This window comes from Falco cherrug, chromosome 2 (genome assembly GCF_023634085.1).
Source record: "Falco cherrug isolate bFalChe1 chromosome 2, bFalChe1.pri, whole genome shotgun sequence".
NCBI lineage: Eukaryota > Metazoa > Chordata > Aves > Falconiformes > Falconidae > Falco > Falco cherrug.
In genome coordinates, this window is record NC_073698.1 from 897,132 (window position 1) to 913,577 (window position 16,446).

Genomic DNA, 16,446 nt, shown 5'->3' on the forward strand with positions numbered 1-16,446 from the left:
GAAGAGACCCTGTAACCTAACTGAGAAGTGAATAGAAGCTGGGTCTTATCTTTGCATTTGAAAAATGTATTGAATGCTGAGCTCTGGCAATAAAAACCATGAAAGGAGTTTTATTGCTTTTGCCTTGCAGACCCTCTTCAAAAAGAGAATATGGCATTCGCAGCACGGGACATTTTGACCTTTCTGATGTGTAATAGTCAGCCTTGGTTTCAAAGGAGAAGAGATCGCGTCAGGCAAAGAGCTGTCCAGTTCCTTCTGTGAATCAAGCACATCTAATTTCTGTTGAACTAACTCATTTGTCTTACTCATTAACTCATTGAACTTACTCATTAAATGTGTGTCAAGAGTTGCAACAGTGGCGTTGCTGAGCTGATGTAGGATGTCAGAGAAGCGTCTGCTGGGTCTGGCCTGGCTAAAAACACACTGTGGTTTTCCATGAAAACTGCACTCCTGCTGAACACTTTTTGCTAATACACATGTATAGTACCGCATGTAATCTGATTAATGCCCTCCATCTCAGTGATTCTCAAAAAAAACCTTGCAGAGCAGGGGATCTGATGCACGTCCAAGCAATTCTCCTCTCCCTTAGCATCCTGAGGGGGTGACAGTGCCCTTGCATGTCACACCCTTGCCTTGGACATGCAGTCATCGAATGCACCTGCAATGGACCTTAGATGATCCAAGCCCTCCATCTTCCACCTCTCCTCTTCAAAAAAGCTCTTTGCTTTTGAGCAGCAGCAGCGTGACACTGAGCACTGGGGTTAGTGTCCTGCAGAGCTGTAAGCACAAGCTGAGGCTAAATTAAGCAGAGACGCCTGGACCCATCTGTTCTCCAGCTGCAAAGTGTTGTTCCTCTGAATAGGGAAGAAAGAAGAGGAAGGAGCTGCAGGATCTGTCCCCTCCCATGGACCAGGGTGGGAGAGGATGTCCCTTCCATACTGCTGCTGTTCAATGGGAAAGATGAGGCTAGAAGAAATTAAAAGCATTAAAGAGAGTAGGAGTTGGTAGAATTCAGCTGGGGGTTCCAGGAGCAGGAGAAGAAAGGGGCTGGGCGAAGTGAGGGGTATGTGGCTGCTCCCCACAGTACTTCCCTGCTCTGGGTCAGCCTTGGTTTAGGAGATGAAAAATATTTTACTTCCCTCCCAGACCCTCTCCTCGCCTGGATCTTTTCCTCCTACAATTTCTGCCTGCTGTCCTTGCTGGTAGTAGGGGCAAAGGCACCTGTGCAGCACCTTGTTACACAAAGAGACACAGGGAAAACGTTTATCCTCCATCCAAAACCAGTGTGCAAACCTGCTTTGGGTGGAGGTCTAGGTGTATTGCTCCTTCCCACTTCACCCCGACCCAGAGGTAAAACAGGCCCTCTGGGGTAGAAAAGCACCTCCCTGAGGATATCCGTCTTTCCTAATGCAAAGGCTTACACCTCCTGAATTTCCACCTTCGTGTGAGCTGAGCACACAGTGCGCTGTACCTGGGTAACGGCCCCATTTGGTATTTTTGAAGTGTGATTCATTCCTTCTGGGAAAGGCAGGGAAGCTGGCTCTTGCCCCATAACACAGACACAGGCATGGATGCTCTCAGCACCATTGGAAACCCAACAGTGTGGACACTCAGCAGCAGCTGCAGGTGGGAGGTTGCGGTGGCTACAGGTCCCACACTAGTCATGGACAGTGCTGGCCAAGCCCAGAAACATTGCAAACTCCATCTGCAAGAAGCATGGGCTGCTGCCCGTCATGAATTGGGAGAGAAAAAGCGAGTTCAGGGGAAACTTTGGCATGGTCGGTGCAGTGACAGCCTCTCGTCTGTCCCCAGGTGGCGAGTGGGAAGGAGAACGACAGCAAGAAGAGCGAGGATGTGCTCAGCCAGCTCAGGTCGAGTTCTGAACACATGCAAAACCTCTCTCTGACCCAGTTCATCAAACGTAAGTGTGTGCATCCCCCACCTCCCGCTTGGATGAGGTTTCTCCACTTGTGCAAACATAGGTCCTGGCAACAGCAATGCAATAGGCTGCATTGCTGGTAAGAAAAAGGGATGTTCCTCCCTGTGCTCATCCTGCCTCCTAGGTAAGCCCTCAAGATGCAATTTAGGCATGTTGCTGGGTTTAATTAGATCTGCAGATCTCTTCCTCGTCTGCTTACAGCAGATGCTTTGCCATCGTGTCCAGACTATGCCACTTCATGGTGATCAAAGAAGCTGGGGCTGGTAGCTCTCAATGTTGCGTGGCTTTATGGCTCATCGGGGCAGTGGGAAACAGGAGCCAAAACCTCATCAGAACCCAAAGTCAGGCAGGAAAGAGGGATGCAAGCCGCGAGCCTGGAGCAAGGCCATGGGAAGGGGAACCTTCCTCCCACCCCCGCAGTTAGTGTTTGTAGCTTGGGTGCATCCACCTGCTCTTGCTCAGCTCTCAGGTCATAACAGGAATCAGACCCCTACAGTAGCACTGGCAGCTCCTCACCCCCAAAAGCCTCCTCAGACCCCCTCTTTCAAGGCTGGTGACAATATCCGAGCCAGGCTGCCCTCCCTGTCCCACCAAGGATGGCCAGTGCTGCCTGGAGCCAGAGTCTGAGCAATTAAAATCAAATGCATGTTTGTTCAGGGTGATTTTAATCCAGTGCAATTAGCTTAGCAATGAGTAGGCTCTTTGTGCTGAAGGGAATCAGCTGGGCTTTCGTCTATGGAGGCCTCTGCTAAGGGCTGTTGTATTTTTGAAAGAAACACTCCATACTTTGGCAAATGCTCAAGAAAAGTGACCTTCTGAAGTCAACCCATGTCAGCTTCCTCCATATTTCCTGAATATTATCCCTTTAATTTATTGGAAATTCTCTGTTTTATGAAGGGCAGGGCAGGCACAGCTGGACAAGCGTGGGCAGGTTTTTATTTTGCTAGTTGCACCGTTTGCTGTCTGGCCTAATGCTGAATTAGAGGAATAAGTCAGGGGGTTATTCCCCCACTGACCTCATTGCACTGTCATTTCAAAAACCCGTGTGATGGAAACGATTGTGTGGGCACGGATTTATAGTGCTCGGATGGGATTTTCACACCGATGCTCTGCTCTTTGCCTCTGAGAAATGAATAAAACTGAGCTCCCTGCTCCTGGGTGAAGACAGAAGGAAATTTGTTCCCTCTGCGGGCTTGGGGCTTGCTGTCAGGGCTATGGGAGCTGTGCTAATAAATTCATTATTTCGGAGAGTTTATCCCCTAAAGTCCAGTCCTGAAAAATATGAAGTGTCTGTATTTTTTGTCAGGAGAGCAATCTTGCAGAAATCACTGGGATGTCTAATACAAAACTCTTTTCAGAGCCAGAAACCGGGGGGTAGCTAATGTGTGATGGTTAGACGGAGACAGTTTGGGTGAAGTTTGGAGGCTTTAGTGATGGCTCACCTACTAGTCACCAGGAAGAGAATTTTACCTCCCATTTTGTGACTCTCCTGATTATTTTGTTTCTTCTTTCCATCACCAAACATTCTTTCCTCTCTATACTTACTATTCTTTTCTACGTGATAGTTTATGAAAACAGCTTTTGAAGATTTTCCAGCCTGAATCACCTTGCGATTTTTTACCTTCTGTTGTTTAAAAAGAGAGACAGAATGAAACACACGTGATGGAGAAATGCTGTAGGGCAATCTGGTCCCTGTGCCGTGTTCATAGCAAGCCTTCTTTGCACCACATCCCAGTAAAAAAGGATGACCTGGCTTCTGAAGAAGAGGGGTCCCACTTTGGTCTCAGCATGCTGGACCCGATGGGGCTGTGCTGTGAAATCTTTGAGACATACCTCCTTGTTTTTTGTGATTGCATCTGGCATCTCTGCGTTCAGCGTGGGGAGCGGGAGGCTCTGCAGAAAGGCAGGAGATGGGCACTTAGCAGATGGGCAGGGCCAGTCCACCAGCAGAAATGACACAAAGCAGATTCCTAGAGTATCTTACAAGAGAAATAGCCACCTGTGTATTAACTCAGTCTTGTGATCAAACCTTTTCACTGCTTGTAAAAATGCAGTTTTAGGGGCAAGGGAGCTTTTACGGATGGCTCCCTTCCCAGAGCTGCCTGGTGCTTTGGTGCTGTCCCTGGGACAGGCAGCCCCAGAGCTGCTCCACGTTGATGGGTGTGGGTCCTCTGTTCAGGGTGGAATGGAGGTCATTGATGGCTATTGGGTCCCCTGTTGGAGTGAGCTGAAAGTCACTGATGGCTATGGGTCCCCTCTTTGGGGTGGGATGAAAGAAAGCATTAGGATACCAGCAGGGACCGGATCAAATGAGAACCACACAAGATCTCAGATTTTTCCATATGATGTTTCAGTCCTGTTCCTACTGCATCCCTCGTAAAACAGAGTCCTTCCTCTGGCTGAGGTGTTGAAAATGGCCCTGGAGATAAGGGCTGTGCTTTGTTTTTTGGCTCATCTGCCAAAAAACGGTCTTCATCCACGTTCAGTTAGAAGGTCCTTTGCACCACCAGTGTTGGGCCTGCCCTAACAAGCACTTGGGGTTGGAGCCAATTGAGTCAACACTTGGACAACTGGCTCATCACTAGGTTTAAAGTGTTTTGCAAACCGGCCTCATACTTTCACATGGGCCACCCATGATGGATGGCTGCAAACTCAACCTGGGACCAGGAATGCTTTGCCTGGGAGGGAGGCAGTGTCTCCTGTTGGCAAGTGTCCCTTTGTCGTGAGCTGGAGGGAACAGGGATGGCTTTCCCTTGGCACCGACGGGTGGGAAAAATGCAGCATCCTGCTCCAAACCTGGCCCAAGCCTTGGGGCAAACTCCAGATGAGAAGGACACTGCCTGGTTAGTTTATGATTCAGCAAAGACCTTGAGGCTGCTCCTTGAGCGAAGTAAGGCTGAAGAGCACCTGTAAGAGTTCATAATTTTCTTAAGGGTTTGGCAGAGGCAAGCCTTAAATTACTAAGCTGACCTGGAGAAGCAAGATGTTCAGTAATGCTGTTTAGTCACTTATTTCAGCCTAAATGATGCAAAATGAAGCATGTTTATGGAGAAGGAAATACATTTTGTCATTTGTTCTGTTGCTTCAGTGCACATGGAGATAACTGAGCGCAAAATAAGGCTTGCTGGAATTTTTGCAGTTTATTGAGAACAAAATAAGGATGGTTTAGACCCCATCCCATTAGGTGCTTCGCGTTCTCCATTTCTCTGGAAGCCGCTGGAAGCTTTAACTACTTCTGGGGCAAGGTGCAAAGAGCAGAGAACAGTTTTTGCAGAGCCCTGGAAACTACCTCAAGGACAGGAAGAGCTTTTCTATGCACAATCAGCAATAACAGGATGGGGCTGTGTTCAGGATAAATACTCAGGCAAAGCACCGGGGACATTTCCAGAGAATGAGGTCAATTACCCAAGAAGGGAGCAGGCTCCATGCACTGGAGTTGTTCAAAAGTAGGAAAGCTGACGGTACTGTGGGTAATGATCTTGGCTCTTGCACAGATGCTCTGCGTGACATTGGGTTGCACCCTGCTTCTGGTATTCATGAAGTGCTCCTTTTGCAGGCGTCAGACCTGCTTGCAGTAATCAAGAAAGCAGGATTTAGCTAGCCTGAGTGATTTCTAGGCTTTGGCTGAAAACACCTGGGTGGGTGTGCAGTTTCTCTTACGCGTACTGGGAATTAATCCGTTAAAGGTGATCAAAGAAATGAAACCACAGGGCTTGTGACATGTTTGTTTCTCTATGGTACTTAAAGATGGTTTCAAGGATGTTTTTTTAGTATTATTTTGAAGTTTCCACTTGTTTTTAGTATCTGCCCAGCTTCCTTTCTGGAGGTGTAAGGAAGATTGAATTAGTAGTGAGATGGTGATTGCAGAGGACAGATCGAATTAGTAGTGAGATGGTGATTGCAGAGGACAGCAACCTCACTGCCTCCCACCATGAAGTAGGAGACCTGCTTGTTGCTGTAGCTTTATAGCTGTGATCTGGGGTGTCAGAGGGGCTGTAGTGTGACTGGAAAGACCAAAGAACTCTAGGGAAAATAAATCTTTTTGGTAGAGGATTCCTACTACCTCCACAAAAGGCTGGATTAACTCTTGGGAGATCTTTTAGGGTGAAAGTTGAGGTTTCATATTTGCAATGTGTCTGAGATATTCCAGTATGTAAACTAGGAATATGCTTTAAAAAGGAAGACCTTTATTGATACTTAAGAGCAAAACCACCTCCTCTCTTTGGGGTTCACCTTGGTCTAGCCCACAAAATTCATTGAATGGTTTGGGTTGGAAGGGACCTTAAAGATCATCTAGTTCCAGCCCCCCCTGCCATGGGCAGGGATATCATCGCAGCTCATTCCCTCTCCAGTTGACTGCTAGCCTCCAGGCTCTCCAGTGTGTCAGTATTTCAGGGTCCTTCAATGAGCCTTGCATGCTTGGACCCTCTCTAGTGCCATGTGTCTGCTGCTCTCCAACGTCTTCAGCTGCTTGCCTAACCCTGAGAGCAGAGTGCTGAGCTGGAGAGGCAATACTCCTATGGGCGAGAGCTTTGCCTTCATATGTGGGGGACCCCCTCACATCCACAGAGGGACCTTCGCTCTTCACATGACTTTTTAGGACATCTAAAGCAAATACACAGCTTGGGGCAACTCCCAGACAAGCACCAGATAGTTCTCCCCACTACGATCTTCCGAGCACCTCTGTGCTGGAGCAGATACAAAGATTGTCCCAATTGTTTGTGAGCTTCTAAGAATTGACATCATTCATTTATGGCAGGCCCTTGCATTAATCCTCCCTGTTAATTCCTTATCTCTGCTTCAGCATATTGGCTTTCAGAGCCCTCATCTGGGAAACTCATCATCTGTTTGTCTGGAAGTTGCCCTTATGCACGCCCTTTGCTTGCGTGCTGCAAAGCTGCACAAAGCACGGGGGAAGGCGATAGTTCAGGGGAAGCAAGGGCATGAGCAGAAAGTGGGCTCAGGGTGTGCACAAAGGAGGAATCACTGCAGGCTGAAGAACTGCAGCCTCCCAGCTGGCGGGTGCCAGCATCGGGCATCCCGATTCCCATGGCATGGGGCAGCTGTCTGTGCTGGGCAGGCTGAAGAAATCTTTTCCTCAAGCAGTGAGAGTCCAGCCACAGGGGAATTTGCCAGAGCGTTTCTTGCCCATAATAAAAAAATACATTTTTACGATTGAAACAAAAAAAACCCACCATTGAAATTGCAACAGCAGCAAACACATAAATTAAATTTTAATGACTTCCCAGCTACTTTTGTTTTTGTTTCAGCAGGAACCCTGCCAGAAAGCTTCAGGGAAAGGAGCTGAGGCTGTGTTTACTCGGGGCAAGTGTGTTTGTATCAACCCCTGTAATCACGCTGTAGCCTGTAGGTGGCCGGGGAAAGATGTGCAGGTTTCCATGTTGCTCTCAACCATCCTGCTACAGTCCACCCATCGAAGGCAGGAGATACAGACAGTATTTATAGAGGTTCAGCTGAGGCTGAAAAACTATTGCAGAGCCACTTGTGTTTCTCCTAAAGCATCGTAAGATGCTGGCAGCTGAAGGAGAGCTTAGCAGGAGGTATTGCTGCAGAAGGTGTTCTGCATTAGCAGATGTTCAGGACTGCTTCAGCATATCACCCAAGTGTTGGTGTGAGATACTGATTTTCTTGGGTCAAGATACTTCATTTAAAGTTTACTTAGGAAACATTTCTTTACCAAGGGGGGGTCCAAACCCTGGCACAGGCTTCCTGGAGAGGTGGTTGTTGCCCCACACCTGTCAGAGTTTAAGAGGCATTTGGACATTGCCCTTCACAACCGGCTTTAAGTGTCGGTCAGCCCTGAACTGGTCAGGCAGTTGGACGAGATGATCATTGTGGATCCCTTCCAACTGAAATGTTTTGGCCTATTCTATTCTATTCTATTCTATTCTATTCTATTCTATTCTATTCTATTCTATTCTATTCTATTCTATTCTATTCTATTCTATTCTATTCTATTCTATTCTATTCTATTCTATTCTATTCTATTCTATTCTATTCTATTCTATTCTATTCTATTCTATTCTATTCTATTCTACTCTACTCTACTCTACTCTACTCTACTCTACTCTACTCTGTTCTGTTCTGTTCTGTCCTGTCCTGTCCTGTCCTGTCCTGTCCTGCTTTGTCCTGCTCTGTCCTGCTCTGTCCGTCTGTCCTGTCCTGTCCTGCCCTGCTCTGCTCTGCTCTATGCTGTGCTATGCTATGCTGCGCTGCTGATGCCTCCAACAGTTTCCTATTGCACTGGCACAGACCCTTTATACGCTGCCTGTGTGACGATGTGTTTAGGGAAGTTCCCAGTCTCAACTTCATGGGCATTCAGCAGAAAGTGACCAACCTTTAACAACAATTCCAAAGGATTAACAGTTACAAAGGTAAGCTCTGCAGAGGTGGGGTATGTCCAGAGAGGAGTTGCTCTCTTCTGGCATTCACTCTGAGGCTGGACATGCTTTACACTGAAAACCCTATTTTTTTGCTTCATCTCCTACAACAACTAACTTCTGCCATTGGTTCACTCATCCCACAGCTGGTCCTGAGGCAGGAGGGATCTTTGGCTTCCCTCTCTCACCCTTTTTTGCAGTGTCCTGATGCTTCATCCTGACTTTTTAATATCCAAGTGGTCACGCAATTGAGCCTTGAAATAATAATCCCTGAAAGCACATATCCTGCTTTTTTGTAAATGAAACAGTCAGAAGAGCTCACCACTCTGAAAGAGTTAATTCTGCACAAAAAATATGTAGGGAAAGTAAAGGTTTTGCCACTTTCCATGGATCAATATTTTGCTGTACACCTCGTCTTTGTGCATCAGGCTTCTCCTTTTTCTTTCAGATTTTCCTCTGGTCCTGTTGAGGAACCTGCGTCATCCCGTCTACCTGCTGGTGGTGTTGGCTCAGGTCAACCTCTCTGCCATGGTTGCTGGTTTAGCAACATTCATGGGGAAGTTCCTGGAGAGACAGTTCTCCCTCACGGCGTCCTTGGCCAACATGATCATTGGTAAGTGTTGCTGTCAAGGCTTGCCAGTTTTTGAGTACCTCTTAGAGAATAATCTAGAGATTACTAAGAAGCACCTCTGGAGCTGCCAGTCTCCTTCCGTTGCCTCAGACAGACGTGGCACGAGGCCCTTGTCCGTATGCTTTTTCAGCTACTATCTACTTTCCTCCCCTTACACTGCAGCCTGAGCTTGCTAGAAAAAAACTCTTTTCAGACCCAGAGAAATGTTTGCTATCTAAAGCTGTTCCCTGTAATCAAGAAGAGGAAACCAACTCATTGCATCAAGGAAGCAGAGAAGGATCAGATAGGAACTGCGCATGTTTCTGTAGCAGGGATTACTTTACATCGATCATTGGGTTAAGGGTCCTTTAAAAAGTGGATAGTCAATAAAATTAAAAGCTGCAGAAGTGTATGCATGCATTTTGAAGATGCTTTGCAGCAAGAGGCCAGTCAGATGGTGTCCTGATCGTGTCTGAACTCTTCAAAATGTTTGTTGTAGTCAGACTTGTAACGTTGCTTGCTGTTGGTAGTGTCCTGAAGGAAAATAACAAGTATTAAGCAGGATATGTGCTCATCACATCAGACTGCTTTTGCTTGTATTGTAACATCCAGAATATCCTGTCCGAGCCTGAGGTCTCCCTGTGCGATCTTCTCACGGTAATAAAAATATGAAGAATAAAATCCTACTCTTTTAATCAGCTGGAGAGTTCAGAGGCCCAGACACAGAAGTATTTAAAATATAGTTTTGAACAAACAGCATGCATCCTCAGAGAAAGAGTCTTCTGAAGTCTGCAATGAATAAGTCAGAAGAAAGCGAGCGGAGCAGACTGGCAGAGCCCAGCAACCCCGGCTAAGTACAGGCAGAAAGGTTAAATGCTGAAGCAGTGGTGTCCTCCACTGGTCTGCCCTGCTGACTTGTTCCCAGGCTTGATTTATCTGCTCTGTTGAGGACATGCACCATATTTCTTGGACAAATTTATCTAGCTTTTGTTCCCAGCTACTGATTCTTGCTTTGCCTTATTCTGTGAAATCAAAAAGCTTTCTGTAGTTGGAAATCCCTTCGTTGTGTGGGTATTTATGGGCTCAAAGCAACCTCCCCGTTGAGCCTTTGTTGAATTAAATAGATTGCACTTCTGTATCTGCACTTTTGTATCCCATTGTAAAGGTGTGTTTTGCAAAATGCCAAGCCTGTCATGGAAACCTTCACAGTTTCACAATGATGGCCACAGAAGTGGGCACATTACTGCATTACACAGAAATTACATATCCTCTCTGGGTTTACTTGATATTTTCTCCTGTCTACACTAAAAAAATCACATTTGCTGGCTGAAGCATAGCTTTTCACTGCTCTCTACATCTTCCACGCATGGATACATAAGGCAGCCAGCTTGCTGTGGGATCCTGCTGTTTTGGCAAAGCTGTTCTTTTTTAGCATTATTCCAGCAGTCCCCGCAAAACCGCTGATCCCCTCCAGATCACCCATGCTGAAAAAGAGGAACCCAACAACAAATCCTCCAGGCCTTTGCTATAATGAAGGGACGGATACAGCTTGGAGGATGGAAAACAAGGTATAGGACCTACCTTTCTTTCCCCAGGTGCTGTGAACATCCCTGGGGCGATGGTCGGAATCATTGTGGGTGGTGCCATCCTGAAGCGGTTCCAGATGTCCTTGAGGCAATGCAGCGCCATATGCGTCCTCGGCATGTTCCTCTGCCTGCTCATGGCTTTCCCCCTCCTCTTCCTCGGCTGCCCCACGCAGAAGGTTGCAGGCATTACCTACAGCGAGAGGTACCGACATCTCCAGCTAGGCTGGGCATGAGTGGGTCATTCCTAGGGCTGTGGGGACACCCCATCCCCAGCTGCACTCCTCAGGGTGGAGGTGGGAGCTAAGCAGAATGCCCAGAAATGTGTTTATTCCTTCATGAGAAACAGTTAATGGTGACAAAATAAGTCTAAAATTAATGCTTTTGTGAATAAACACTTAATCTGCTGCGTCCTTACTCCTTCTAACTTCATGACTGGTTGTGAAACCTTAAATGAACATGGTTTTTGGCACAAACCGCACAAGATTAAAATTTCTTCTTGGCAAGTGTGGCATGTTACTCACAGGTGAATAATCTGGGCAGGGGCCAGCCCTGGAATCACACCTTCAGAGCTGTGGCTGCTTCTCTCTACCGTTAAACACCAGCAGGACCTTCTTGTCTTCCCTCAAGGGAATGGCTTCTGTAAAATCACACGTTCAGCATCCCGTGGTCTCGGTGGAAGCTTATCCAAGCCCTCAGCTCACCGCCTCCCACAGCGTGCTGTTGCAAATACCCCAGGGCTCCACATTTGGGGCCAAATACAGAATCATAAAATTGTTTAGGTTGGAAAAGGCCTTTAAGATTACCGAGCCCAACTGTTGAAGTAAGTGGGTGACTCCCTTAACCATTTGTGGTCAGCACGTGTTGCCCAGGCAGAGCGCAGGCTTGTGGGGTTAAAGTGGAATTTCTGTGGGTCATCACTTGCATATGGGGAAGGTTTTGTTAAACAATCAAGCGTTTCTTTACTAACCTCAATGTACGTGCAGTATATTTCCTGTATAAGATGCATGTTAATGATGCTCAATACCATGGATTAATATTTTCTTCCTGCTGTAGCTCTGAAGTTGGACACCACACCTTGGAGTGTAACCTCCAGTGTAACTGCCCTGAGAAAGCCTATAACCCCATCTGCGGCTCTAACGCTATTGAATACATCTCACCCTGTTCTGCTGGCTGCAGAGTCATAAATATTGATGCAGACAACTCGGTCTTGGTGAGTCATTTCCACTGTGCTCGTGTCCTGCCTTGGGATGGCTAATGAGGGACGACCAATGCAGTACTCAAGTCTGGCAATTAGGTTTTCTGATGTTTGTTAGCGTTGGACAAGCTCCTGGTGTTGGGCATGACCCTTTGAAATGAACAGGGGAAGGCTGAGAATGTCCCAGGAAAACCCTGGTGTCTCTTAGCGCTCTCCAGCTTAATGCAGTCCTTGCCAGTAGAGGTCCTGGGCCAAGGCAGCAAGCAGAAACCTTTTTAGGTATCCAGCCTTGGAGGATGTCAAGGTGTCCTCCCCCATCCACTGCTCCTTTCAAGGTCAGGTTTTGCTCCACAAACCCTAGTTTCAGTATCTCCCTTGCTACCTAGCAGTTTGAGTGGACTTTTTGCCTTTTGCTTTCCCTTCACCCCTAAACGGTCACCAACAAGGTCACCTTTCTTAGCTGTGTTTCCTGTGGTGGGACAGGAGGATGGGCGGTACGGAAGGGCCAATCTCAGCACCTAGCATGACCTCACATCCATGGATGCCTCTTGTACTCAAGGGATGTTGATTGTGGATGTTCCTCCATGCTCTCCACTCAAGTGGATGTTTCTCAGCAGGGTGAGGCAGCCCACCTCCAGAAGGCTCCTGCTATGAATTGCCCCATCTATGATCCTTGACCTACTGATTAGATATGAGGAAGAAACCCTTCCCCGTGAGGGCGGCGAGGCGCTGGCCCAGGCTGCCCAGAGCAGCTGTGGGTGCCCCATCCCTGGCAGGGCTCAAGGCCAGGCTGGACGGGGCTGGGAGCAGCCTGGGCTGGGGGGAGGGGGCCCTGCCCCTGGTAGGGACTTGTATGGTCTTGAAGGTCCCTTACAACCCAACCATTCTGTGGTTCTATGAAACCAGGCTCCCAATTAAGGCATCACATGCCCAAAGTTCCCTGAAACTCGATGGAGTCCGAGTGTTTCCATTTTTCGAGGGTTGTGAAGGCAAAATATCAGTGCATGTGGTACACATTTTCACATACCTTGATGTCTTGCAGCAGGTATCACCCATAGTGCTTACCCCATAGTTTTTGTTTGGCCTTTACCTAAAATACTGTTCAAAGCCTAGAATGAATAATTTAATTATTTAAATTTTTTTGCTGAAGCAAAATGCAAAACTACACTTGGTCCAAACTCCCTCCCTGCAGAGTGAGGGGAAATACCAGCTGAAAACGCTCAACTGATACCTACAGTTGCAGAAGCAGCCTGGGTGTTTCCATCATATAATTCATTTTAGCTATGCTACATCTATAGATCAAGAGAAAGGAGATAAATCTTGCTTTTGGAGACTCTGGGAGCAACTCTGTATATTCTGGGCAAGCCAGGCCTGGAGGGACCATTGCCCCAGTGCACGCAGCAGTGACATTTAGCAGACCTCCAGTGAATGCTCTGGGAGGGCCTCATTGGAGTAATGTTAATCCACCTTTCAGACTGCAGATTTGCAGCTTAAAAAGTTATGTTCTAGTTGCAGCTTGCATCCCCTCCCCAAGTGCCAGTTGTCAAGGCACACGTCTTGCATGAGAGGATAACTTAGCAGGAGAGTCCCGATGCAAGGGCTAGAGAAATGGGGTTTGCTCTGGGCTTACCCTTGATTTGCAGACCTGGCAGGGTTATTTCGCTGCCCTGTGCTTCTCTCTCCTCTGCTCCTCCCTGCCTGCTACCAAAACCCCAACAGAGCTGAGTTTTCACAGTGCCAATTGTCTGTCTGGTCTCCAGTCAATACGGTTCAACAAATAAATAGTATGGAAATCTTTGCCAATTCAAATACCTATCTGAAAAAAGTTAGCAATTCATATAGGGTGAGTAGTTTTCCGCTGTGTTCTTGGCACAGGATATGCATGGCAGCATGGGACTGTCTGGGCACTTTTTAGCAGCATTTTGTTAATTAACAACACTTCATTTTAGTAACAATTACATTTTCTGCCAGACCTTAGTCCCAAACATACTTTTATGCATCCCTGTACCTGCCTTTTGTACAGCAGATCCTTTTCAACTGTTTCTTCCTTCTCAAAGATGCCTCCAGCCCTTTGGCACCCTGTGCTCCTGAGTGTGACCCACTCCTGCACTCATTATACATATAATTATGTGTAGCCACACGTTAGAGCAAAATCAGGGCTCCCTTGATGGTGCCATGCAAACACTACTTGGTAAAGCCAGCATTAATTCTTCCTTTAGCACTAAGATAACTTGCTGAATCTTCTTTCCACCTACTGATGCAGCTTGACCCAATCTGAGTTGTGTGAGAGGTTCTCCTGCACAGGGACTGTGTCTTGGTAGGTTGGTATAAATACTGAGCCATGTGCCAGCACGTCGTAGCTGGAGCACGTTGCACCTGCCTGGGATGGGAGCTCGTGGCATGCAGTGATGTGGCTACAGATGCTGAGCCCTGCTCCTTTATCATGCTGGACTAGGAGCTGAGCTCAGGTGTCTGCAGAGCAACCTCAGACCCTCTTGGGTAGTACCTGTTGCATAAAAGAAAAAAAAAATAGGTTATGGCATTCTTTCAGCTCCTGCTTTCTCTGCTGCATTACACTGTTCTTACCATTTTCAGCACCTCTTTGCCAGAGCAGGGACCTGCAGCACTCATTGCCCACTGCTTTCCGTGTCCCAAATGCCTGGGTTTCTAGAAAACCTCCCACTGTGCAGAAAAACCTACAATTTTGTGCTTAGCTTTGCTGCAGCCCTTCCAGAGAAGGCTTGCATGGTGCAAGCTTGGCTTTAATACTCTCATTTGAAAGCCTTCGTGCACTGAAAGCGATTTGCTCTTTGCATTGCCCGATGTCCCCAAATTTCATGGGCAACGGCAGGAGCCTACAAACTTTGCTCCCTGGCAGTGACAGCTTTTTAGTGCTTTGCTGTTTGTTTGGGTCCAGCATGACCTGTTGGAGTGAGGTGGCCATGGAAGCTCCCCTAGGACTGCAGGAATCTCTGTGCCATGGGCTTCTGGGTTTCTGAGCCTTGCTCCGTTTTCATCGTGCATTGCCATGGATGGGAGTGGGGACGTCTCCCTGCTGCCAGCTGAGTCTGGTCTGGTCTGGTCTGGTCAGCGCAACCCCCAAAATTTAGGATACAGGAAGGTCCCAGCTGGAAGAAAAAAAAAAAAAAAAAAAAAAAAAAGGATTAAATAAGGCAGCATCAGGCAGAGTATAATGTGAACAGCTTTCTCTCTTAAGAAAACAATTGCTAAATGGTACTTTGGGGAAGTTTGACGCACAGCCCTGAAAAACCCGGGGCTGGCTGTGTGCCACCCAGCTGCCTGCTCCTGCCCAGAAACCACAGCCCTGGTTTCAGGGCTGCTCTCCGTTATTCTCCTCTCCCCACTTCACTGGGTGGTTTGCCTAGCCCTGGGGCTGCGTCAGCCTTGTGGCACTGCTGCCCAGACGATGCGTCTCACAGAGATGGGCCACTGGTGGCTTTGTGGCTTGTCCCCGCTGCTCAGAGGTTTTTGCAACCAGGGTCATGCTCCCTGCTCTAAAATCCTCCAAGGTTTTGAATGAAAGGGGAAGAGCTCTGCCTTGTGCCTCCACCACGTGTATCTCCAGCCCTTGGTCTCCATTTGGCTTTGTACGAGTCCCCTTAATGTCGTGACTGTGATTCTCTGGAAAAGGTAGTGGTCACAGAGATCAAGCAAGTTTGAATTTATCTAATTGCATTTTTGTTAACTGCTTTGGCCCAAATTAATCTCGGCTATCATAGGCACTTCTCTGTGGTGGGTCCTCTGGAGACCCACCTCTCCCTCCATGACTGCAGAAGGAGCCCAGATGATGAGTTTGATTTAGTTCATTTCAGATGGCTGAAGAAGATAAATCCCAGTCTTAATTTAAAATATTAAATCTTCTTTCCTAAAGGAAGGAGGAGGAATTACATGCCTTTTCATCCCAAATCTCCCCCCACATTGTGCTCTCAGCCTTGTGGGTCTCTTTTATGGGTGTCACCCATGCCACTTCCCCAGGCAGTGATGTAGGAATGGGGATTTGGGAGACCCTGGGCTGCCTCTGTCTCTGAGATCACTTTGTGCAAACTGCCATCCCGGCATGAATCTGTCCCCCTCCGGCAACAATAAGATCCTGCTCATTTTATTTAAAGGTCTCTTTCAAAAAAAAAGACATTTCTTGTTAAGAAAAGAGAAAATTGTGACTAAATTCTGGAGGAAAAGAAAAAAATCCATATCCCTTGCCCTAGGGCATCTTTCCTTTGCTAATGCTGTGCCAGTTATTTATGATCCTCTCTCAAAGGTGAGATTTTGCATTTTCCCCTAGCAAGTGTTTTCTGATTTAGTGCCCCCCTGAGCCTGGGCTCTGGCCTCGGTTGCCAGCTCTGCTCTACACGTAGCCCCTGGATGAAGGGTCTCTCAGCAGGAGACAAGCTGGGTACAGGTGATGGAGCCCAGGATGCTCCCCAGCTATTTCCTCCAAAAGATGGAACACAGGTGTGTAAGCTCACATCAGGCTTCAATGTTTTATTAGCTGTGGGTGAGATTTGTCCATGCCAAAACCCCAGATTTATGCAGGATGCCAAAGTGTTCAGCTGGCAAACGATAACGTTAAGCTTACATTATGTGTAGGCATCTTCAGCGCACAACAGGCGTGCAACACGGGGCTGGGAGCACAAGCGTAGGATTGCTGCAGAGGGTGGGGAGGCATTGCTGGGGCTCACACCAACAGGGCAAGG

The 16,446-nt window shown here is 47.5% G+C and overlaps 1 protein-coding gene across 4 annotated transcripts in view; it reads left to right on the top strand.

Annotated features, from left to right (window-relative positions):
• SLCO2B1 (solute carrier organic anion transporter family member 2B1) overlaps positions 1-16,446 on the top strand; it is a 68,113-nt gene that overhangs the window by 39,848 nt on the left and 11,819 nt on the right. For all 4 annotated transcript variants that reach the window (XM_005445937.4, XM_027814869.2, XM_027814866.2 and 1 more), the window contains 4 exons: positions 1,813-1,921; positions 8,789-8,953; positions 10,546-10,738; positions 11,590-11,746. In XM_005445937.4, coding sequence (XP_005445994.1) covers positions 1,813-1,921; positions 8,789-8,953; positions 10,546-10,738; positions 11,590-11,746 — 624 coding nt within the window. The remainder of the gene's footprint in view (positions 1-1,812; positions 1,922-8,788; positions 8,954-10,545; positions 10,739-11,589; positions 11,747-16,446) is intronic.